Below are 11,102 nucleotides of genomic sequence, written 5' to 3' on the forward strand. Positions count from 1 at the left end.
TGTGAGCCACCATGTGGTTGCTGGGAATTGAACTCAGGACCTTTGGAAGAGCAGGCAATGCTCTTAACCACTGAGCCATCTCTCCAGTCCCCAAAAATAAAAATTTTAAATAATAAAATTAAAAATACAGTGCTAGAGAGATGGCTCAGCAAGTAAAGGTACCTACAGAGAACTGTTGTCTTCTGATCTCAGTGTGTGTTCCATGACATATGATCCATGACACATAGATACCCATGCACATGCATACACCCATAAATGAATGTAATAACTTAAAAAAATAAATAAAAAGCCAAACATGGTGGCCCACACCTTTAGTCCCAGCACTTGGAAGTCAGAGGCAGGCAGATCTCTGTGAGTTCCAGACTAGCCTGACTAGACCAGCTAGGGATACACAGTGATACCTTGTCTCAAAAAGCAAAAGGAAGTAAAACCTAAAGTCTACAACTGTACATAGTGATACATACCTGTAATCTTAGGAGACGGAGAGAGGAGGATTACTAAATTAAAAACCAGCCTGGTATTTAGAGAGAACTCTAGGCCAGCCACAGACTCTTTCTGGAAAAGCTAGTTTAATAATTAACCAATTAATTAATTTAATAAAAGTAGACCAAAGTGTGGTATGTCACACCTATAATCCAACAGCACTAGGAGACAGAACCAGCTTGATCCAGTTCAAGGCTAGTCTAGGCTGAGTATGAGCCCTTGCCTCAAAACAAATAAGTAGGTAAAAATGCTTTATGATTTCTCTGCTTATTGTCTTTTCTTCAATGCTTCTAGTCTAAACTCCACTGCTTATTGGGCATGCTTGAAGGCCGCCATCTAATCTCTTGGTGGAGGTGATGCATTGGGTGAGAGGAGCTGTGAGAGTTACTGGACTAATGCTAAAGATATCAAGAGATGAGCATACATGTGTGTGCACACACAAAAATAAAACAAATTTTAAACGATGTTACTCTTAAGCATTACTGTGGAAGCAAGAAAGGACACTAATACCACCCTGTGACCTGTCTGTCTTCCCTTCCTCTCTCCCTCCCTCGCTCCCTCCCTCCCTCTCTCTCTCTCTTTCTTCCTGTCTGTCTCTTTCTGTCTTCCTTTCTTTTTGTCTCCTTCCTTCCTTTCTTTTTCTCTTTCTTTTCAATACAGATATATCTATTTACTTATTTACTCATTTATTATACAGTGTTCTGCCTGTATGTATGCCTCCATGCTAAAAAAAGGGCACCAGATCTCATTATAGAGGGTTGTGAGCCACTGTGTGGTTGCTGGAAATTGAACTCAGGATCTCTGGAAGAGCAGACAGTGCTCTTAACTTCTGAGCAATCTCTCCAGCCCCTGAGTCATCTCTCTAGCCTCCTCCTTGCTTTTTAAATATAGTTATATTTCTTTGTGTATGGGTGTTTTGTTTAATTGTATGTCTGTGCCCTTGGAGAACAGAGGAGTAAATTGGATCACCTGCAACTGGAGTAACAGACAGCTGTGAGCTGCCAAGTGGGTGCTTGGTATTGAACTCAGGCCCTCTGGAAGAGCAGCAAGTATTCTTAACCACTGAGCCAGCTCTCCAGCCCCCTGACCTCACAATTTTCAGCTTTGTCTTTTAAAGAAGTCTAGGAAAATTTGGGGCACTGAGGATGTTTGTCTAATTGCTCCCTGAGAGAATTTCACTTTCCTTTCCTGTAGCAGTGTGTGATAATTGCAGGGCTTCTCACCACCTCCAGGCTAGTGGCCTTCCTTGAAGTTTAGTGTTCAGGGAATCACTGTGTGTATCATGTCACACAGGAATCGCTGTGTATCTCCCGTTGTCACGCCCCCAGGCTCCCACTCCTACTGCCCTCAGTCACCCCTGCTATTTTTTCATGTGCATTAAAGCAGTAGTTTCTCTTGCTCTTCCTGTCCAGTCACTGCCTGTCTATAACCCTCCAAATAGCTTTCAGAGCCAGCCTTCCACAAGGTAGACATTATACCTCCCTGCTCCTTCTAGTCCTTGGGCTCTTGGTTTCATCCAGGATTTATTTCTAGCTCCTTTTCGTGTCTTAAATAGTCTTTATGGGGCTGGAGAGATGGCTCAGAGGTCCTGAGTTCAATTCCCAGCAACCACATGGTGACTCACAACCATCTGTAATGAGATCTGGTGCCCTCCTCTGGCCTGCAGGGATACAAGGAGTCTGAACATTGTGTATACAATAAATAATAAATCTTAAAAAACAAATAGTCTTTATCGCCTGGCTCCTACTTGTCTTTACAGTCCTGCCCGTAACCATTACAGTCCACTCATAACTGTGGATACCAGGTCACTAGCATTGCCAGTCCCTGAACATAATTATGCCCTTTATATATACTGTTGATACTTTTTTGAAGATTTTGTTTGTTTGTTTTTTTGTTTTTTTTTTGTTTTGTTTTTCAAAACAGAGTTTCACTGTTCACTTTGTAGACCAGACTGGCCTTGAACACACAGAGATCCACCTGCTTCTGCCTCCCAAGTGCTGGGATTAAAGACCTGCACCACCATGATCCAACTAAATCATTATTTTTTAAATTACGTATATGTGTTTGGTGTATCTGTGTTGTGGAGTGTGCATATATGAGTGCATAGGTCAGAAGCAAAAGATCCTGGAGCGGAACTGGAGAGATGGCTCAGAGGTTAAGAGCACTGGCTGCTCTTCCAGTGATCCTGAGTTCAATTCCCATGAACCACATGGTGGCTCACAACCATCTATTATAAGATCTGGTGTCCTCTTCTGGCATGCAGGCATACTTGGAGGCAGAATGTTATATACATAATAAATAAACCTTTATTTTAAAAAAGTCCCCTGGAGCTGTAGTTACTGGTTGTTGTGAACTGCCTGGCATGGATGCTGGGAACTGAACTGAGGTCCTCTGCAAGAACAGAAAGTGCTCTTAACCACTGAGCCATTTTCCCAACTGCCCCTCCCCCATTTTCTTAATTTAAACAGACTATCTTTCATCCCCCTGGTAGGCTTCTGGAGCCTTTCTATCACAGTGTGATTTTCTTCCTCAGTGCTGGTGTCAGTCACAGGACTTTACATATGCTATGCAAGTACTCTACCACTGAGCTGTACCCCCACCTTAACATCGTGATATGGACATATGATAGATTATTTATGTAGCAAGTTACTTGATGTAGTTGCTAATAAGTTACCTTTTGGAAGAACTCTATTCCTGTTAATACTGCGAGGCTCCAGATAACACAGACTTCAACAAGAAGCCTATCTATTAGAGAGAGTGAGATAAGAGAGGTTAGAAACCACCAGCTCTTCCCAGCTGACCATGTCAGGTCCATCACGTAGTGTTTTTCTCTTTCTTCTTGCAGGTTATGAGGATGCAGGAAAACTGAGCCATGCCACATTAAAGAATGGCCACACCACCCCCATAGGAAGTGCCAGGTCGTCTAGTCCAGTCCTAGTGGAAGAAGAGCCAGTGAGAGTATCAAGTCTTCGAAATCTTATTCCAGAAGAGGATCCAAAGAAGAGACTAGGTAAGAGTGGGCTTTTGAGTCTGAAAGCCATAGACTGTTCTCATTTACCTCAGAGGACTGCAGGAGAGGGAAGTCAGATGGGGGAGAGGGATTCATGTTCTCGAGAAACTGCAGTTTTCTGCCCTTATTACTCCCAACCATTCCCCCAAATTCCTAAATTTGTGATTCTTTCCCTGCCCCTTTCTTTTTTCTCTACTTGTTCGTTTCAAAACAGTGTCTCTACGTGTAGACCAGGCTGGCCTTGAACTCACAGAGATCTTCCAGCCTCCACCTCCCGTGCTGGGATTAAGGTTGTGTACTACTGTGCCTACCTCTCCACCTTCATTCTTTGACAGAGTCTCACTCTGTAGCTCAAGCTGGCCTCCATCTCAGGGTGGTCTCCTGCCTTAGCCTCCCACATGCTGGGTTTCAGATGGTAGCCATCACACTTAGCTCTTCTGTAGGATTTTGTCAAGTTCCACATTTGTGTTCTTCCCAAGGAATTTTGCATATGTGCTTTTATGGGTGCAGGTCTATATACATGTGGGTACCAGAAGTCGGCATTGTTGTTTGCTCTTCACCTTTTTTTGGGGGGGGGTGGCAGCTAAAATTTAGTTTTATTTGTTTTTTTTTGTTTGTTTGTTTGTTTTAATTTTGGTTTTCAAGACAGGGTTTCTCTGTGTAACTGTTCTGAGCTGTCCTGAAACTCACTGTATAGAGCAGGCTGGCCTCAAACTCACAGAGATCTGCCCGCCTCTGCCTTCCGAGTGCTGGGGCTTTTGCCACTACCACGCAGTTTATTTGTTTATTTTGAGACAGCATCTCTTATGAACCCAGAGCTCATTGCTTGGCTAGAATGGATGGCCAGTAAACTCCAGTGGTCTTGTCTCTAACTCCACCTCCAGTACAGCACTAGGGTTAGAACCTAGCTTTTATGTAAATGTGTTTCTCTAATTATTCTTTATTAATAAGAATTCAGGTTAAGAACCTGCATGATTAGAAAAGCACTGGAGAAGCAACCAGTGACTTCCTATCTTTCTCATTCCTCCATCCAAAAGGGCCGAGACCCTCTCCAAGCCTTGTTCTACCACTTCCTGTGTCTATCTTTCCTCAGTCCTCTAAAGCTTCGTGCTTAAATTTGGTCAGCAAATTGCTAGCTCTGCCCTCTAATTCAAAACAAACTTTATTGTCAATCTTGGGAGTGTCAGAATGCAATCAAGGTATCACACAGTAGTGGAGACCTGAACTCTGTCCTCATGCTTGCGTGGCAGGCACTTACCTGGGATGTCTTTGGTAGGAGGCTCTTGTATGAAGCATCACTACCCTTACTGACCTCTCTTATGGACACTCCCTAAGCATGTTGAATGCATCTGGAACATGGTCTATACACTAATCTGTAAATTCATTGATGACGTTGGTTGTAAATGTGTTCACATTTTTAGTCTCTCTTCCTTTTTAAATCCTATCATTTGTTACATAGGCTCAACCGGAAGCCAGCCCAACTCTGAAGCTGAATCTGCTCCTGAGCAAGCACCTAAGCAGCCTTTGGTCCCTCCAAGCAGATCCTCGTCCTCTTCTTCCGAAGCAAGTGAAGGGCAAGCAAAGGATGCCATGTCTGGCAGTGCAGCGAGGTCCCTGTCCTCCATTTCTGGCTCTACCACCACCATACCTGCTGTCACCACTGCTGCCACACACATGACAAAGACTGCTAATTCCTTTGTCACCCCTACCCCAGCCCCCAGGACTCTGCCTGCTGCTCTTGCCAGCACTAACACTACTGTCACTCATACAGCCCCTCCCAAGCAACCCCCAATCCCACCCCCTAAACCAGCTCACAGAAACAGCAACCCTGTCATTGGTAAGTCTTCAGATTTGGGGTTTGATTTAGTTTTGGACAGTTATTTTATTGAATGACTACTAGATTCTGATTTGATCTTTGGAAGAGTTTTCTAATTAATTCATCTCTTTTTTTTTTTTTTTTTTTTTTTTTGGTTTTTCGAGACAGGGTTTCTCTGTAGCTTTGGAGCCTGTCCTGGAACTCCCTTTGTAGACCAGGCTGGCCTCGAACTCACAGAGATCCGCCTGCCTCTGCCTCCCGAGTGCTGGGATTAAAGGCGTGCGCCACCACCGCCCGGCTTCTAATTCATCTCTTTGAATATTCTCAATATAGAAAAAGTTTTAGAACCAGGTGGTAGTGGTGCATACCTTTAATCTTAGCACTTAGGAGGCAGAAGTAGGCAAATCTCTGTGAGTTTGAGGCCAGCCTGGACTACAAAATGAATTCCAGGACAGCCAGGGCTACACAGAGAAACCCTGTCTCAAGAAGAAAGAGAAAAGTTTGCTTTGTTTTGTTTTTTAATTTCAAATATATTGTTGTTTTGCCTGCATATGCGTCTATCTGAATATGGGGTTTATTATAGAAGTTTTACAAAACTAACTTAGCACTGCTTATTTTCTTTATTTCATAATTACAATTTTGAGAATTTAAAAAGAATATACCCTAGAACTGGGCATTAGTGACACTTGGGAAGTACTCAGGTGGCAGAGACAGGATTCAAGGATATCAGCTTTGGATATGTGAGTTCGAGGCTAGCCTGGGCACATGAAACTGTCTCCACTCCTCTCTCTTTGATAAAAACAAAAACAGCAATAGTGAAAATACATTAAATATGGTAGGTGTACTGGATATTGAAGGCAAAAGCAAGCTTGACCATCATGGAATTGCCTTTGGTTTTAGTGAGAAAATGAGAATAGTGGCACAGTTTACAAGGGGCAAGGCAAATGTCTCATCTACTTTAAACTACCACTACTATCTTTAAACATAAGTCTGGTAGCTAAAATGATGGTTTTGTCAGTGTCTTGACTTGTGATTCAGTGTTCAGTATAGTATCTTCATGGGAACTACAGAGGTATTTAAGTTGTACGGATAACATCGTATTTTATCATGGGGAGAGTTAAAATGCTACTTTTGCTGGGTGCGGTGTCATGTTGTAAACTTGAGCACTCAGGAAATGGAGACAGGAGAGGTTGCCAAAATTGAGGTTGTCCTGGTCTGCATAGCAAGTTCCAGCTTGGGGTCTGTAGATCCTGTCTCAAAAATTAGATAGATAGATAGATAGATAGATAGATAGATAGATAGATAGATAGATAGATACATACATACATACATACATACATACATACATACATACATTGATAGATTTTTTTTAAAATGATGGTAAAGGAAGCCAGACCTGCTAGAACAGGCCTATGATCTCAGCTACTCAGGATTGCAAATTCAAGGCCTTCATGGCCAGTGTTGAACTTAGTAAGATCCTATCTCAAAATGTTAAAGAACAGTGAGGGCTAAGGATACAGCTGGTGTGCGTGTGTGTATCCGTGAGTCCGGTGTGCAGTGCTGGCCTAGCGTAGATAGGCCTGGCTTTGCTCCTCAGGAGCACTACAGAACGAAAGCTGGGAAGTGTACAGTGTGTGTTTGTAGGTTTAGGAAATTACTTTGAGGGGCTGGAGAGATGGCTCAGAGGGTAAGAGCATTGCCTGCTCTTCCAAAGGTCCTGAGTTCAATTCCCAGCAACCACATGGTGGCTCACAACCATCTGTAAAGGGGTCTGGTGCCCTCTTCTGGCCTGCAGGAATACACACAGACAGAATATTGTATACATAATAAATAAATAAATATTTAAAAAAAAAAAAGGAAATTACTTTGACTTTTCCTAAAGTCTTGTTTGGTCTATATTCCTATCATAATTGTACTTTGTACAAGAATTTTCCAGAAAAGGGGGGGAGGGGAGGAAAAGCTGTCACTGACAAGAGTTTCAGAGATAATGAAATGGTAATTTTTCGGGAATAATAATATTAGGTTTACCCTGCTTAAAGTTCTTGTTAATGATTTCACAGCTAATGAATAAAAAGTATACTCATTTAGACTCTTGATGTCAGTCAGCTGGGTGGAGTGACTAGAACCTTAATCAGGCTTCAGGATCTGCAGGTTGGTGTAGCACAGTAGGAAGAGGCCTTGATGGACGTTGTCCTGACTTAGCTTTCACCCGGACTCTCACACCCTCCGTGGGCTGCAGTGAGCCATGGTGTCTCTTCTGTGCAGAGGCAGTGATTGCCGCTCTGTTGGTTGAGTTCACCTTGAAGGTCCTTGTGGATGAGGAGGCATTGATTCCAGAGGCTCCGATGTCAGTAAGCCCAGCCTAGGGCCTGTGAGCATGTATTTCTGATAGATTCGCAGGGACTGTCCATGCTGCTACTCCGGGGACCGTGTTACACATTCCTTACACAGAGGATCCCTAGCTGGCTGTGTGCTGCACTGGGGAGGGAGGAGTGGAGGGTGTCTTGGAGAGATGACTCAGCAGTTAAGTACACCTCCTCTTCTTTCAGAACTAGTTGGTTTGATGTCCTGTAATTTTAGCTCCTGGGCATTCAGTGCCCTTTCCTGGCCTCTGTGGGCACCTACACATAAACATACATAAAAATAAAATAAAGCTCTAAAAGTAGAAAAGAAGATGACTTAGGGCCCAGGAAAGGGCTGTCTGTGAAGCACGTGCCTGTGCAAGCACAAGAACCTGTGTTCCACCTCTAGAGTTCACATTTAAAAAGTGTGTGTGGTGGTGCACTGTGAGTGCTAGGGAAACAGAGGCAGGTGGACTCTTGAGGTCACAGGTCAGTCAGGCAAGTCTCAGATCTCAGTGAAAGAATATCTTAAAAAACAAGATTAAGACCAGGCCAATCATAGTAAATTCAGGTCAATCTACAAGCTACTTAGTGAGGCCTTCTCTCAAGAAAAATAAAGCAATTTACTTCATCAATTAAAAATTAAAATGGGGGGGCTGGAGAGTGGTTAAGAGCACTGACTGCTCTTCCAGAGGTCCTGAGTTCAATTCCCAGCAACCACATGGTGGCTCACAGCCATCTATCATGAGACCTGGCACCCCGTTCTGGCTTGCGGGCACACATAGAAGGAATGCTGTACACATAATAAATATTTTTAAAAAAATTAAAATGGGCCAGGCAGTGGTGGCACATGTCTTTAATCCCAGCACTTGTGAGGCAGAGGCAGGAGGATCTCTGTAAGTTCGAGGCCAACCTGGTCTACAAGAGCTAGCTGCAGGATAGGCCTCAAAGATACAGAGAAACCCCGTCTTGAAAAAAAAAATTAAAACTTAAAATGTTCACCCAGGTGGTAGTGGTGCACACCTTTGATCCCTCCTCTCAAGAGGCAGAGGCAGGCAGATCTCTGTGAGTTCAAAGCTAGTCTGGTATACAGATCAAGTTGCAGGACAGCCAGAGCTGTCATTAAACAGAGAAACTGTCTCCAAAAACAAAATTAAATATGGTCCTTGTTGTGATGGTGTCACACATCTTTAATCCTAGCACTCTGGGGGCAGAAACAGGCGGATCTCTGTGAATTCGAGGCCAGCCTGGTCTACAGAGTGAGTTCCAACACAGCCAGGGCCACGCAGAGAAGCCCTATCTTGAAGTCTGTCTAGAGACAGTTTTATTGTAGATGGAGCAGCTAACTGCTATTCTTACCTTTGCATATCAGATACAGTGTTTTCCTAGGCTGTTCTTTTTTTTTTTTATTTGTTTGGGGGGAGGTTTTCTGTTTGTTTCTTAATTGTTTTTATTTAGTTTTCCTGACTCAGTCTCATCTGTAGTCCAGTCCTTGAAATCATTTTGTAGCAAGGATGATCTTGAACTCTCACTGCTGAGATCCTAGCACATACTACAGTGTCAACATAAAATGCCCTCTGTGAAGACTGGTTAGGATAAGTCAGATGGCAGCCAAGAACAGCTCACTCTTTGAATTTATACATGGAATGAGATTAAGGGCAAATAACATTTTATTTGGGGAAATTTATAGATTCTTTGAGAACATTGGAGAAACTCTAATACAAGGTTCAGATAGACGATTAGAGGTTGCTCATCAAAAGAATGCCTCTTTAATTGGTTCACAGGTTAGCTTCCATATGATGTGATGGCCCACTTCTTACATAGATCAATGCCTGAGTCATGTGGACTCTGGGAAGATCAGTAGGGATGTGCTGTCATGCTATAGAGTAAGAGCGTCTCATAAACATGTATTGAGGGCACACTATGTGTATCCCTGGGAACATGTTACGGATGGAGGCAAGAGTTGTTCTGCCATCAAACCCAGAGTGCAACGCAAAGTGACCATGGTGCACAAAGCATTAAGAGGTGTGCTCACTAATTCTAACAACATGGGTACCCTGGGTACCAGCTAAAGGCCATGCTTGCTGGGTGGTGGTGGCACACGCCTTTAATCCCAGCACTTGGGAGGCAGAGGCAGGCAGATCTCTGTGAGTTCGAGACCAGCCTGGTCTACAAGAGCTAGTTCCAGGACAGGCTCCAAAACCACAGAGAAACCCTGTCTCGAAAAACCAAAATAAATAAATAAATAAAAACAAAATTTAAAAAAAAAGAAAAAAAATAAAGGCCATGCTTGTTTGTAGTGTGATCTTGGGCAAGCTACCTAATGTCTAATTTCTAGTTTTCTTTATGGAAGAAGAAAAAATAAGATGAGACCTTGTTTTCACTTGTCACCTCAGGTGGTGCTGGTAAGGAAGGCATGGAGATAGGTCTGCTGAGGTGGCCCAGTGTTAAAGGTACTTGTCATCAAGCTTGACAACTCAATTTGATCCTCATGACTTACTTGGTGGAAAAAAAGAACCAGTTACCCCCAAGTTGCTTGTTTTTTTGAGATAGGGTTTCTTTGGTAGCCTTGGCTGTCCTAGAACAAGCTCTGTAGACCAGGCTGATCTCAAACTCACAATGATCTGCCTACCTCTGCCTCCTGAGTGCTGGGATTAAGGTGTGCGTTACCACTGCCCAGCAATTTAAAAGCTTTTTAAAAAAAACATTAAAAAAAAAACCAGTTTAGTTTCTTTGAAGGGCTGTGTATTTGCCATATAAGTCAAGACTTATTAAATGACTTTATTGAATTTTATTAAACAATATATAATACAAAGCTAAGATATTAAGGTGTCATCATTTAACAGGGTAATGAAGGAATGCCCAAGAAATTGGGGTGCTTTTGGTTTTAATTAATTTATTATTAGTGTGTGTGTGTGTGTGTGTGTACATGCTATGTGTGAGTGCCAATACGCACACATCACAGTGCACTGTGGAGGTCGAAAGACAACTTTCAGGAATTGCTGCTCACCTTCCACTGTGAGTTAAGGATCAAACTCAGGTCATCAGGCTTGGAGGTATGTGCCCTTACCTACTGAGCCATCCTGTCCACCCAGGTTGGAGTTTTAAGACCAAATTTTGTAAAGTGTTATTCTCTCCTCCCCATCCCCAGCTACACAGAGAAGACAGTCTTGCTATTTAGCCCTGATTGACCTGGAGCTAGGTATGCAGAGAAGTCTGGTCATGAACTTGTGCTGCTCTTCCTGAGTGCTGGGATCATGGCGCTGGAGAGATGACACAGCAGTTAAGAGCACTGATTGCTCTTCCAGAGGACCTAGATTCCGTTCCCGGCACCCACGTGGCAGCTCACAACTGCCTGTAACTCTAGTTTCAGGGGATCCACTGCCTTCTTTCTGGCCTCTGGTGGCACTAGTCCAGGTACATTATAAGATGCACAGACATACATGTAGGC

General features: G+C 43.2%; 1 protein-coding gene across 3 annotated transcripts in view; it reads left to right on the forward strand.

Moving 5' to 3' along the window:
- Positions 1 to 11,102, forward strand: part of Phactr4 (phosphatase and actin regulator 4) — a 77,280-nt gene that overhangs the window by 45,436 nt on the left and 20,742 nt on the right. For all 3 annotated transcript variants that reach the window (XM_005353127.2, XM_026782224.1, XM_026782223.1), the window contains 2 exons: positions 3,329 to 3,493; positions 4,953 to 5,330. In XM_005353127.2, the coding sequence (XP_005353184.1) occupies positions 3,329 to 3,493; positions 4,953 to 5,330 (543 nt within the window). The remainder of the gene's footprint in view (positions 1 to 3,328; positions 3,494 to 4,952; positions 5,331 to 11,102) is intronic.

This window comes from Microtus ochrogaster, chromosome 10 (genome assembly GCF_000317375.1).
Source record: "Microtus ochrogaster isolate Prairie Vole_2 chromosome 10, MicOch1.0, whole genome shotgun sequence".
NCBI classification, from domain to species: Eukaryota; Metazoa; Chordata; class Mammalia; order Rodentia; family Cricetidae; genus Microtus; species Microtus ochrogaster.